General features: G+C 46.5%; 1 protein-coding gene across 1 annotated transcript in view; it reads right to left on the bottom strand.

Moving 5' to 3' along the window:
* Positions 1–13,896, bottom strand: part of LOC149330750 (uncharacterized) — a 36,724-nt gene extending 22,828 nt beyond the window's left edge. The window contains exons 1-6 of the mRNA XM_089561406.1: positions 13,691–13,896; positions 8,380–8,799; positions 6,488–6,578; positions 4,528–4,796; positions 2,181–2,291; positions 350–550 (exon numbers count right to left, since the gene is read on the bottom strand). Of these exons, the coding sequence (XP_089417532.1) occupies positions 350–550; positions 2,181–2,291; positions 4,528–4,796; positions 6,488–6,578; positions 8,380–8,709 (1,002 nt within the window). The 5' untranslated portion in view covers positions 8,710–8,799; positions 13,691–13,896. The remainder of the gene's footprint in view (positions 1–349; positions 551–2,180; positions 2,292–4,527; positions 4,797–6,487; positions 6,579–8,379; positions 8,800–13,690) is intronic.
* Positions 13,897–14,003: the final 107 nt, after the last annotated feature.

Below are 14,003 nucleotides of genomic sequence, written 5' to 3' on the forward strand. Positions count from 1 at the left end.
CCCAAGTGGCACCATCAGGTGTGAGGAGGGCAACAAAAAGTTTCAGTGCAATGGAAGGATGGAACCACTGAGTTTTTCTGTCTGCCCTATTTCCGTCTCTAAATATCTTTCCTGTTTTCATAAATGCAAAATGAAATTTGTTCAACACTAAACACAGGCATATGTTTACGGGCAGGTTTTGAAGGAGCCTGGCTTCATGGGCACAATAATTTTTTTAGACTAATCGCAGAAGAGAGAAAAAAAGAAAAAAATTACAACCGCTAATCTACTGCCTAACACGAGCAATTCAGCAAGAAAGCTGACACCACGACAAGCACGAGGACAGAACATGTTCTCAAGCAACTCTCACCCCGTTCTTGGAGAGCGCATCGATGCAGTTCCCGAGGGCCAGGAGGGACAGGTTGATCTTGGTGCCCTCGCGCAGCCTTGCCCCGATGTTCCTGCTGACGGCGGCAGCACGCTCTGAGCCGGCAAGGTCGATGAAGCTCATCTTCGATGCGCGGATGCCCTTACTCGTGCCTGTCACAATCTCAGTTTGCGTCACATACACCTGCAAACAAACCCCAATCATCATCATCAGCACTGGTTACATACACCGCAGGACAAAGGCCTCTCCAATTAACCCTGGTACCATCTGCGGTCACCTTATCCCCGCAGACTTTCTCATCGCACCCGCCTCCATCAGACTTTCGCCTGCCCCCTGCTATGCTTGCCTTCTCTTGGACTGGCTGAAAGGTTGGTTGAGTCCTCCTACCGTCCATCTAAAAACGGCGCACAGAAAAAACACGCACAACACAGGGAGAACGGACAGGACAAGAGCGCACTAGCAACTGAAGCTTGGTCGAAAAACACTTCTCACTCGGTAAGCATGCGCCAGGAAATTCAGCACGTGTGAACAAGATAAAAACCCAAATAAAAACATGACGTTGCTGTACAAACAGACTAAACAAAGAAAAATTTAAAAAAAATACATAAGACAAGAATAAAGACAAGAACCTAAACCCCCCCGGGAAGACCGAAGCACCTAAACAGCACATGTGGGGGGTTTAGGTTCTTGTCTTTATTCTTGTCTTATGTATTTTTTTAAAAAAATTTTTATCTTTGTTTAGTCCGTTTGTACAGCAACGTCATGTTTTTATTTGGGTTTTTATCTTGTTCACACGTGCTGAATTTCCTGGCGCATGCTTACCGAGTGAGAAGTGTTTTTCGACCAAGCTTCAGTTGCTAGTGCGCTCTTGTCCTGTCCGTTCTCCCTGTGTTCTGCGTGTTTTTTCTGTGCGCCGTTTTTAGATGAATCGATACCAACTAGCCCAACTTTCTTCTTCACTGTCCTCCTACCGTCTGCGGCGAGTTCAAAAAAAGGCGGGACCGGGACGTTTAATCCAATCTGAATTAGAGAAATTGGCCGCACAGGAAAATAATTCGAAGTTTCCAAGGACGCTCGGAACGTGTAAATCGAGTTCCTGCGGTAAAAAAACAAGTTCAGATACCTCTTTAGTGCACCTTTACGCCCACCTCAAAAACACTGCACTTCATTAACACTGTATATACATATTTCAGTATATTTAGAGGAAGCTGCAGACATGAGAGATTACCAACCCTTTCCCTTGCTCTCCTCATGGGAGTTCCCACAGAAGGCCCTGTATTCTAACAAGGCTATTTTATTTACATAATGAAAAGCAAACGAATAACGATTGCATTCCATGCCACTGGAAGAATTTAGACATACACATCAAAAGACACACCATGCACTTAAAACAGGGGTTCTCAATCTGGGTTCTGAACAACCCTTGGGTTCCCCGGAATTCTTTTGGGTTCCCTGAGAACATTGACTCTAAGTATGGCCCAAACCTCACCTTGACTTTACCCACATTATTTCAGGACTATTCATACCTTAGAGCAAACCATTTCAACAACAAAGGAACCAGTTTCAATAGTGCATGAGACAAGACAGTAGTAGAGAAAGATCGACACGAATGCTGAATGCTGGTACCTGCGTCTTCCTCAAACGCGCTGTTCAACTTACAAGTTACATACCAACTGGCTCGACTAATTTCTCTTTTGTAACTAAAAGAAACTTGTACAAAAGCACCATATAAACTCCAGAGAAAAAAAAAAGAATGAAAGCCCTGCCCCAATTAACTGAACGACTTTGGAGCAAAGATGTTGCTCATTCACACCTGGAAAATGGCGTGCGACCGTGACGATTCGGCGTTGGCGTCGGTGGCGTGTTGTGTCCTGTTCTTGTTGCCTTTCAGGAGCAGCTCTAGAAGGGCATTAGCCTCTCTCACCTGCCGCAGTGGAAGAGAGAGAGAGTAGCTAATGAAAGCTTGTTGTGAAAGAAGTATACTGCAGTTACCCCATTCTTGAGCGCAACCACTTTTCACGTTTGCAAAAATAGAAAAAGCTAAAATTTGTGCAGGAGCTCGACGAAGCCTCATATCTGCTTTTGAGTTAGTCTTCGTTGCTCTCAATTCTTTTCCGCTGTCTAGTCTGTATACCAAAGACTAGACTAGATTGTTGCTCTCCAGGCTGTCGCAACCTCTCGAGACGTTACAGCATTTTTGGTATTAAATGGTAGCAAGAGTGCCAACTGAGGTAGCAATAAACAACAACAAAGGAAAAATAGCAAAAAGCATCGCAAAGTAGCCAGGCGTAGTTTAACAAGATGCCAACTGCTAAAGCAAAAAGGCTTAGCCAATGGCAATGGCAATGACGCCGAGGCTATTCCTAGCTAGGCTTTTGAGTTATATTCAACATGGTACCCAGAATATTGCGACACAAATGAAGCGCTTTGTATATACATGTGCAAATATTTTTCAAACCAGAGTACCTGCACGAAAAATTGTTCTGTGAACTCTCCCGCCAGTGAAGGTCTTAACTAATGCAATAAGAGACGTAGTGAAATTGCATCTGATTCCCTTTTCAAGTACTACTGTTAGCAGCTCCTACAATAACATTAGGCCATAATCAACTGAACTTTACACACACACGTGCACTCATGTATGCTTCCTCTTTTTTTTTTTTCCTAGTATTGCTGTAATTATCACAAAAAAAAAACCCAACTTTCTATATTATATTTAGGTGAAACCCCCAAGGTGAAGTAGGCTTCAATAAGGAAGTAATTATTCACCTGCCTTAGTGCAGCCCTCGACTGTAAAAAATAAAAGCACGAAGCAACATTTTTGACTGGTCTGGGGACCGTGGCGACCTTGTATCACTAGCACAGACACTTACATGTTCCCTAGGTGGAGACACTTTTATTTGCTTCAGAATGCAAATGCAATGCGTCCCTCCGAAGCTCCAAGCTAAATTTAATTCATGCAATTCAAAAACAAACAAAGAAAAAAAAAAACCCAGAGGGCACTGAGAAGAAAATAACAAGGGCATAAAAAGTGCTTCCATCCTCTACTTTAGTGCACTGCATTCTGTATTATCTGGTGTAAAGGGCGCATTTTTTCCGAAATATTCAGGTGTGAGTTTTGAAGGCGCGGCCCATACACAAATAAAAAAAAAGCTTATATATATATATTTTTTCTCCATTATTTAGTCCAAGACAGCGAGTCCGGCCCCACACAGCGGCGTGGCCCTTACACGAGATTATACGGCAGCATTTTTTCTTTGCTTTCTTTCTGGAGAATAACGTATCGAAGCAAAAGACTTCAAAAGGTGAATACAATTTGACTGAGCAGTGAACCGAAATAATTTACTATGAAAACATTTGCATATTAAGGCAATCTGACGTTCTTCACCCCGCGAGAGCTACAAAGACACACATATTACCCAGCAAAGACTAAATATGCGTTAAAACAAATTATCAACAAGGGGAATACATGCAATAAATTTCCAACGCGCGGGGTTGATGTACAGCCTCTGTCAAAAATGAAGAGACCAAGGGGTTTCCTTCAGATTTGTTTAGTGGACCTCTTGTAGCATCTGTGAGAGTCCAAACTTTCGGAGAGGGTGAGTACGAGACTGTCTCACAGTCAAAACATCTGGAATGCTAGAAGTAAACTCTTTGGTCTATATTTTTAAGGCGAAAGCCTTTAATGCCTCATACTGTCATGGCCAAGGAATGTTAGCAAGTGTGTCCGCGTTTCGGCATCACTACTTAAAAAAAAAAAAACTGTGTAAAGGCTGGGAATCAAACCAGGGCCTTTGGCATTCGAAGTGGAAAAGCTACCACTCCACCACGAAGGCTCAGGGTTTGAGCATGAATAAAAGCGCATCTAGTGAATGCATGGGTTTCATAAGTAAAATGAAAGAAATAAAATAAGAAAAAATAAAAATAAGGAAAGAAACAAAAATAATAAAAATTAAATATGGTAAATAAAAAAAAAAACAGTGCACCAGGAAACTTTTTCGCCTTGCAGCACTTTAGAGAGCCAAAGTGCCCCCTAAATTTTTTGACAAAGTCTGCACACAACCATTGATCTCCCAGAAAATGCCAACGTGAGAGGACAGACTGAGAGCTTGGCTAAAGCGTGTATCCTCCGCGTACGAGCAGTAAAAGACAGTGAAGCTGACCTTGTGGACGGTGAGATTTGAGATGGCGATGCCCTTGGCGGGGTCGTCGCGCACGACCAGCGGTGGTCCGCCGGGACAGAGCAGGTCACGCACCACCTCGTTGTAGACCTCGAGGTAGGCGACAGCGACCTCGCACGACTGGCCCTCCGAGCGCAGCTTGTCCACGCACTCGTACAGGTGGCTCACAGTGAGGGAAACCACGCCGGGGCAGTGCTCCGTGCCAAGCATGGTGAAGGTCTTGCCCGCACCCGTGGCCCCGTATGCAAACACTGCGTAATGGTTTATAGGAGTTTAACGTCCCGAAGCAACTCAGGCTATGAGGGACGGCGTGGTGAAGGGCTCCGGAAATTTCGACCACCTGGGGTTCTTTAACGTGCACTGACATCGCACAGTACACGGGCCTCTAGAATTTCGCCTTCATCGAAATTCGGCCGCCACAGCACTGCATAATGGTCGAGGGAGGACCGGGAAACACGTGTGGAGTCTCGTCAGAGGTAACGATGCCACCAGTGAAGGAATACGTAAGAAAACTGGTAAGGAAGATGGGATACGAAGAAAAAAGGCAAACGTTAGCCTTCACTTCAGTGATTTTAGCAAAGCCAAGGTTCCTAGTGCACGTCTATTTCTGTCCTTGTCTGTTTGGATGTCCCTTTTCAATGAGTTAGCATTAGAACTTCCATTAGCGCAAGAAGCGTTGGTGCTGGCGGCGTGTGAAGCCTTGGGGGAGAGAAGGCAAAGCTGAGAGAGGGAAAAAGCAAGAAGGCAAGTGGAAGGAGAGGGAAACCATGGTTGCCAAGCAGAGTTGAGGGGTGGGGAGAGTGGAGAGGGGGTACAGTGTCACACAGTGAGTGAAGGACTAGACCACACCACCCGCCATCATCAGGGGGAGGGGGGGGGGGTTATCCAAATGGCCCAGAATAAATGAAAAAGTGGTGTACACCTTCCACGTGACAATAATAAGGTCTTTTGTGGGAGCCCAGTAGGTACAAGCAGCTGGCAATAAAAGTATGAACACAGGCAATCGTTTAGGAGGAGATCAGGGACAGGTGCTGGCAACAATTTATAGTTTACAGCGGACCAATCAAGTATGAAGGTGATCAAAATAAATCAGTGGTTAGTATTGCTGGTCCTTGGTTTCCTCGTTACACGAATGCCTATGTTTGCACTTTTCACTGCCCAGAATGGGAGCCCTGCCATAATTCTGCATCTTAGCCAAAGATACCATGAGATGGCTTAGAAAACTGTCACAGATTTGCATATGTGGTAAACAAAGTACAATTTTCCGCAAAGCGACCACGTCTTGTGCTGTGAACATCGGAGCAAGTCAACTCATTACACGAATATGATTAATATATATATATATATATATATATATATATATATATATATATATATATATATATATAATAGAAGAAGACCACAAAGCCTATGAATGGAGATTTCACAAACATTTAACAAGACATACTAACAGCAAAAATGGCAACATGCAAGTTCACAGCTTCAAAACACTAAAACGCAGCCAAAGATGAGGACAAAATCGAACAGAAAGAACATCATGAGCATTAAATTCTATTTTAGGACAAAATTCTATTATGTCCTCGTCTTTGGCTGCGCTACAGTGTTTCGAGGCTATGTACCACCAACAAGCCCAAAAAGCCACCCTAATACAAGTTCAGTGCCTTCAGAGATGCCCCATGTGATATGAAAGTCACTGTAATCTAGTTATACGAAGGGACCTTCCCATGGGTAAACATCCCCGCCACTGTGCATCAGGGCCAAAAATTACGAACATTATTCAGGTTAGTCAGGGCCATAGAAACACGCGTTCAAAAAAGTGCAGCAAGGCTGTTGTCGCTGCAACTTTACACCGGGCGATGGTGACAAAGCTGGAGCTTTTTTTTATGTTTATTGTTTTTACTCTGTTGTTCTTGCCCAACACAAGAAAAAAAAGGGCCCTCACCCGAGCAGTTGCACCCGTCCAAGAGTGTCGCCACCATTTCTTTCGTGGTGTGCTCAAAGACGTACATGTTGTCCTTCGTCTCGTCAAATACCTGCAGAAAGAACAGATACACGCTACGGACAAGAACACACACCAGTGATAAGGCAGTTTCGAAACTGAGCGATGACCCAGTGAAAGTTCTAAACCAAGGGTTCTCAATCATCTTGGCATCACAACCCCCAAAGGTTGTGAAATGGTGCTGAAGAACCCCACGTGTCTTGACTTCAGTCACTTCCTGCCCAACATACATGCAAAAGAGAGCATATGCAGATGTGCAGCCCTTTAAAAAAGTGCCCAAATTTATTTAATAATTACTGGCTGTATAGTGAAACACTCCACTGTAGGCAACGAGCAATTATAGTACTTGCCCCAAAGCTATCTTAAGTAAAAAAGGTAGTTAAGGCATGCAAGGATTTAGGTACTCAGGGGACCTACTAGTAGCTAAAAGAAATGAAAGGGTTTTGCGAGATCCAATTTCAAAACTCGTTTCCTTAATTTTTTCCCCCCCCCCCAAAGGTTCTGCGCTGGTGCGCAATATGACATGAAAAATTTTCCAAGCGCACATGCCCTTCATGTCCACCAATGCAATTACACAAAAATCATATTTCAGAAAAAACTAGCTAGGAAGCTTCCACACATGCACGCTTTGCCTGCCCACCTTCATTGTAATCAGCCAACCTTAGTATACTACAAGATGTCAGTGCACGTTAAAGAACCCCAGGTGGTCGAAATTTCCGGAGCCCTCCACTACGGCGTCCCTCATAGCCTGAGTCGCTTTGGGACGTTAGACCTCTATAAACCAAACAAAACAAATGTCTGTTCCACTGATCGCCAATTAACCCTGCCTTCCACCAGCTGCAACTCACGTGATCCTAATCTCATCTGCCCACCAAGATCTGCCAGCCCCTGCTATACTTGCCTTCCTATTGAGTCCACTCCATTACCCTAAAGGGAAATCTGGTAACCTATTTTCCGCATTATCATGCCCTGCCCATGTACGTTTCCTCATCTTGACCTTAGCCATGATATATTAACTCGCGCTCGTCTCTGCATTCTTCCTGTCCCGCAATGTTACACTTATCGTTTTCCTTTCCATTGCTAATCTCAAGCTTTTTCACTACCCCATAAGCAAGAACTGTCAAGACACAGCTGCTACATACATTCCTCCAGAGGGATACCGGTAACCTGTCATTCGTGGCCTCACAGTACCTGCCTGCCAAATGCACTCCACCCCATTCTTTATCTCCTAGTGATCTGAACCCGTGGTCACTACCTGCCCAAGGCAGATGCACTATTGCGCTCAATATGAGCCGTAACGTTCAACGTTTGTAGGAGCTCTGTTCCTGAAGTAGTGCGTGCCCAGCGGGGCTGGAAACTGTTGCAGCTAGCAGTCGGTGCAAAAAAGAAAAACAAAGTTCACGGAATGTTTGTGCAAGTTGGGTGCTCAGTGTGAAGAGACGTTAGTTTACTATAAATCTGAAACCTTCGAAAGTGTTGCAAGTCGTAATAAGTGCGACAGTATTGCCTTGCCACTTTTAACCCCTTGCCACCTATCGGAAACTGTTGGTACACCCGTTTCTGCTCTATTTAGTTTATGGTTTAGTTTAAGGCGGTTTAATGTTCCAAAGTGACTCAGGCTATGAGGGACGCCGTAGTGAAGGGCTCCGGAAATTTCGACCACCTGGGGTTCTTTACCGTGCACCGGCATCGCACAGTGCACGGGGCCTCTACAATTTCCCCTCCATCGAAATTCGACCACCGCGGCCGGGATCGAACCCGCGTCTTTCAAGTCAGCAGCCAAGCGCCATAACCACTAAGCCATCGCGACGGCCCGTTCCTGCTCCGAGGGTTACCTTATCGAACATGAAGGTTTGGTCCTTGTTTGGCTTGACGAGGCCTCCACATGCCCGCTGCCCCTGGAAGTAGAAGGGCTCCGCTTCCGCTTTGGGGTCGAATACCAGGCACCGCTCGTCCACCACGCGCACCATGCTGGCGGTCTCGGCCTCACGCTCATGCAGTGGGCGCACACGGACCGCTACGTTCACTCGCCCACTTGCCGATGGTGGGCCGCCCGACCGGCGGCGCTTGGGAGCCGCAGAGTTCGGGGCAGCCTCGTTGGACCGCCGCTTCCGCGGAGGCCGGGAGGTGGTGGCGGTGGAGTTTGGCGCCATCTTAGATGCCATCTGTGCGTCACTACTGGTTTTGTGGTGGCCGCCACACACCCACTCTGCACATGGAGCCCATGAACACTGGCTCAGTCAGCTGGGTGTCACCTGCAAAGAAATAATGAAGAAATATTCGATATGGAAATAGATATTATTTGCCACTGGAGTAATGGAGTGAAAAGAGATATTAATTGCCACTAGAGTGGTTTCCATCACTGGAGTGAAGGAAACCACTGCATGTGATGAGAAATGAGGCTTTAAAGTTGAGTTCAAATGTTTGAAGCTTTACCACACTCACGTAACAGGTACTGACCTTGCCTCGTATTCTACATTGTGGGATGACTCAAAAGTGTGTTAAGGGTCTACAGTTATCGCGGCAGCTAGATCAAAACTGTTTGCAACTTTTGATAAATAGGGGGCCTGCAGTTCTGACCTGCCCACGAAGCCGCCCCACCCCCTCCCTCCCTTCCCGACATCCACTGCTTGTAAACAGCGCAAGGTGAATGACTTATTTGTTAAAGATGAGTCATCCATGCTGAGCTCTTTTGTTCCCTCTCTCTTTTGCACCCATGCTCTGGGACTACCAAAGGGAGGAAAGAGAGAGAGATTCCTAACAATAAGATTAAAAGTTGCTGCTGCGTTTCCCAATATAGCGATGTTTTGAGTAGCGCAGTTGTAGGCATGGTGGCCAGCAAGAATAGCGCTTGCAAAGCAGTGCAGCGCGTGAAAAAGTTCCCAATTTTCTCAGGAAGTTAATCAGAGTTCCTGCATTCTCTACTGGCAACCAGAAAGCATTGGTACTCTTCTTTCTCAATTTAGGTGCATCCCTTTCCATAGTAAAGGCCCACCCACACAGTGATTTTCCTGCGAAAAACTGGCGAATGGCCGCCCAGCGACCATTCGCCATCGATCAGGCCGGCCAATCAGCCGGCTCGCCGAGTGCAGGTTGTCAGGACGGACCAATCAGGTCACGACCACGTCCGACTTCAGCCCGTCGCATCTGACTCTGCTAACTCGGCTAGCCAGCTAGGGTGAACACGGCAACAAAAGCTGCATGCATCGCGTACAACGATAAATAGATCGCTGTTATTCGGGTGTGACCAATATTTTTACAACATAAAAACACTGCCATACCCCGCACAGCAACATGCTACGGTTAGGTCTGATCACGATTACCCCTGCACAATGTGGACAGCCCGAGCGATTTCTCCGTGTCCTCTCATCTATGGTTTCACGTTAAACATCACCTTCTTTGTCACCATTGAATAAATAATGGCTTAAATGTATACGCAAAGCTGTTTTTTTTTTTTTTCCAGCATTTTACCAAGAATACAGAATCACACTGTTTCTAGCAACACCAAAATCACAGTGGCGGTGGCCTGGCGGCCGCTTGTTTATAGACCCGCATGGTTCAGCACAGTAACTGCACGGCATTCCGTTGCATTGGTGCTGGCCCCATGAAGTCCGTCGTGCAAGTTCGCTCAGTGCAGGTTGGCCTTAATGCTGCACCTCCTTGTCGTTTGTCTCGAGACCCTCCTAAGAAAATCTGGCTACAATACAGGTACACGAGTGCAAGGACAGCCTATTTGGAGACTACGCCTGTCCGAGTAACTGCAATCCTAGCTTTTATATTGTAAATTTAGCTGCAACCAGTTTGGCCCCAGCATGACATCCTCAGCATCGTATGTGGTTGGTTGGTTTATGGGGTTTAACGTCCCAAAGCGACTGAGGCTATGAGAGACGCTGTAGTGGAGGGCTCCGGAAATTTCGACCACCTGGGGTTCTTTAACGTGCACTGACATCGCACAGTACACGGGCCTCTGGAATTTCTCCTCCAAAGAAATTCTAGCCGCCGCGGCCGGGATCGAACCCGCGTCTTTCGGGCCAGCAGCCGAACGCCATAGCCACTGAGCCACCGCGGCGGCGTCAGCATCGTATGTGGGGTTTGTGTCTTGAAGCTGTGCTTAAACTATAAGAAACACTGCAGTGGAGGACTTCATATTATTTCAATCACCCGGAGTTCTTTAATGCGCAAAAAAGAAAAAAATATCTTTTTTTTTCATGAGTAGACCACTTTGCAGTGAAAGCAGGTGCCGTATATTTATTTTTAATTTCAACGTATAGTTAAGAGGCTTGAATAATACTGTTTGAATGAAGAACATAGTGCTGCGACAGCACACAGGAAAGGCGAGGACATGACGGGTGCTACAATTTCAATTAAATGAAATCAGAATACATCCCATCAATGAGCATTTAACGCGCATAAGCAAACCTTCAAAGATTGCAGAAAAACAACAGATGATAACAAAACCTAAAGGTCAACCAACCAGTGGAAGTCTAAGAGAAGAATGAATGCGTGCAGGAAGACTGATGAGCTCAGGTGAGTTTCAAAGAATTTTTGCCCCTTGCCCAGGAGATAAACGGAAGGTGTACTCATACGTGTGCCATTGTGGCATGTCCCGATTTCATGTGCTTCCATGATTTTTCTTGCCAAATGATCTTTACCACACCCTAAGCGCTACTGGTGATTTAGAAAGGGGAAACGAACTTTACAACTATTGCAACGCTCAGGCAAGTGTTCACGCTATGTACAAGCCACCACAATGGAGAGGAAACTGGTACACAATGCCAGTGGCGCAGAAAACTGCAGTCGGATACAACTCAAGAACGAAGCAGGTTTTCCCCATCAAAGGACCCCCTTCTATCCAATGGCGTCGGCCGATTCCCAAGACCCTTCTGGTGTGACAATGCAGGGAGTGGCAGATGAAAGCAGACAGTCATAGAGTTTCTTACTATTACCTAGAGGGAAAGCTGGCAGCCCGTCTATGGCAGTTTGCATGGCGACCCCTCGAGACCACTTCAGCCACCATGGGCGCTCAAAGCATCATGGGCCGGTGAGCTACTTGTTGCGGAACTGCAACTTTTGGCCAAAAAATTTTAGAAAAATAAAGCTGTTTGATAACTACAAACGTCCTAACATTCAATATCTTGTCTAATGATTGCAACAAACGAGCAGAGAAGCATTTAAGTGCAAAGTTTGCCCAAAATAAGAGACGACTCGCTCTCCTATTGGCCAAGTAATGAACACAACAAAAACTAATATTTCGTAGTTAACAGGCGCACTTTTAAAAGTAAATATGTTTTAAAAAAAATGTTGTTGCTTAGATACTTTAAGAGGTTTTTTAATGGCATTTCGGAAGAGTAAAACCTTTTATTGGCGTCGTGTGTCGTCGCGTTTTCACTACTATGGCTTTTGCACACTGCGCTCGCGGGAAAGTCGTCTGCGCACACACGGACAGCGTTTTCGGAATGAAACGTCTTAGTAGTGCCACTCCATGCTCTCCAAAAACTACGACTGTCTCGCAACAAGTAGCTCACTGCCCCATGATGCTTTGGGCGTCCATGGTGGCTGAAGTGCAGCGCCGCCAGCTTTCCCTCTAGGTAATAGTAAGAAACTCTATGCAGACAGTCCCTTCCTTGCATTGTCACACCGCTACCTTCATTGTCAAGCTAGCAAGGTCATGAGAAATGGCCGACGCCACTGGCTGGAAGGGGGTCCTCCTTTGACGGGGGAAAAGCCGCTTGGTTCTTGAGTTGTATCCAACTACAACAGCTTCTTGTGTTTTGTGCCACATAATGAAGTCTGTAGCCCTCTCGTGGGAGCATTGAAAGCTTGAGGGGCGCAGAAAACACAACACCAACTCCAAATTACACTGCCACTCTCTTCCAAGTTGTACAAGAGCTTGTGCACACAAGGCAGTACCAACTTTCTTCTGTTTCTCTGCTGGTGCCTTTTGCTGACCAACTGGCTCCTCAGTGTAAGTACTTTGTTAACTTGAACAGGCAATCAGAAAAAGCTCAGCCGTGTTCAAAAGAACGATGAGCATGCGACGACCTGGAGCTCGGAGATGGCGCACTGACTTCGAGCTCAGGCCCAACACTGAGGAGCGAGATCACACAAGAACGAGCACGATACCAGAAACCTTACCAAGGAGTGAAGGCCTACGATACAGATCGAAGCGGAGATTTGCAAAGCGTCACTGTCACGCCATGACACCGGTACGACTTTCCCGGTTACGCAAATTACCTACGGTGCACTTTTGAAAGCGCAGGAACGAAGTCACCTTTGCCATGGCTCTAACGACAAGTTTAGAGCCGGTATTCGGTCTAGTTAAAGGCATACCACTTAGCGCGATACATGGGCGTCCGGAAGGGGGGGCAAGGGGGGGGCGGTTGCCCCCCCTTGGAATTACGGATATTATTTATGCCCTACCAGAAAACAACTACAAACCTACCGCCTCCCTCATCCCCAGACATCAGGTGCACCCCCCTGGAAAAAGTTCTGCGGACGCCCTTGGCGCGATATCTTCGAACAAAGCCCGTTCGGCATGACGGGCTGTGAAACGCAAGTCAACAAACGGATTTCCTTCGCGTATTCAGGCCAGTTCACATAACCACTAGCGTTATCCCAGATTAGAACCGTGACACTACGTGTTCTAATTTTCCTCTAACAGCGACCCATAAATACGCCCCTAGAGCCAACGCTACTAAAACCAGCTGGCAAACTCGAGGGTGCAGTAATGCAAATCCGTTACGTTTTGCGTGGGCGGACACAGCTGAGAGTGCGCTGGAAAGCCTATATCGGCAGCCAGTACCTAAGGAGATCACTGCAAAGCATAACAACATGACCAGCAAGTGCGCACAACGAAGATACAACGAACGAAAGCCCCCCTTGAGCGACTACTTGGTTAGAATGGCGGCGAAAGAAGCTAACGGGCGTTTCCAACTGCTCGTGACACCAAAAGCGAAGGCCCGACTTTCCACGTAGACTCATCGTCGACAACGCCGTAGCTCGTTTCAGGGAGCATTAATGCACTTGCACGACGTTGTCGACGGCGGAGGGTCCGCGAAGGGCATTTGGGCGTAGCACAAAAGAGCTTTCTAACGTAAACTGGTATTTCCATGCGGCATGCTTTACGACAGACGCCACAGAACTCACTGCCTGCGGTGGTCTCTCGCTGCAATGACGGCGCTGTACTAGCTTGGTCACAGATACCACAAAACTTGTTAGTACCGCGGTATTTCCACATCGGGACTTCACGCGGACCGCACCATGACACGATGACACCTAGCTCCATGCACCACAGTTTTCAAACGCTCATGCACCCGAAAACGCTCCGCTACGATTGGCTGTCCAAATGGCTGTTTTTTTTTTATTGAGGGCGCGGGCTTCAGCTTTCGTAATTATGCGATTGGTGGAACTTTTGACACAATTATTAAATACATACGCATTGGAAAGCAATTAAAGGCAT

The sequence above is a fragment of the Amblyomma mixtum genome, chromosome 9 (assembly GCF_055824585.1).
Source record: "Amblyomma mixtum isolate Tamu chromosome 9, ASM5582458v1, whole genome shotgun sequence".
NCBI classification, from domain to species: Eukaryota; Metazoa; Arthropoda; class Arachnida; order Ixodida; family Ixodidae; genus Amblyomma; species Amblyomma mixtum.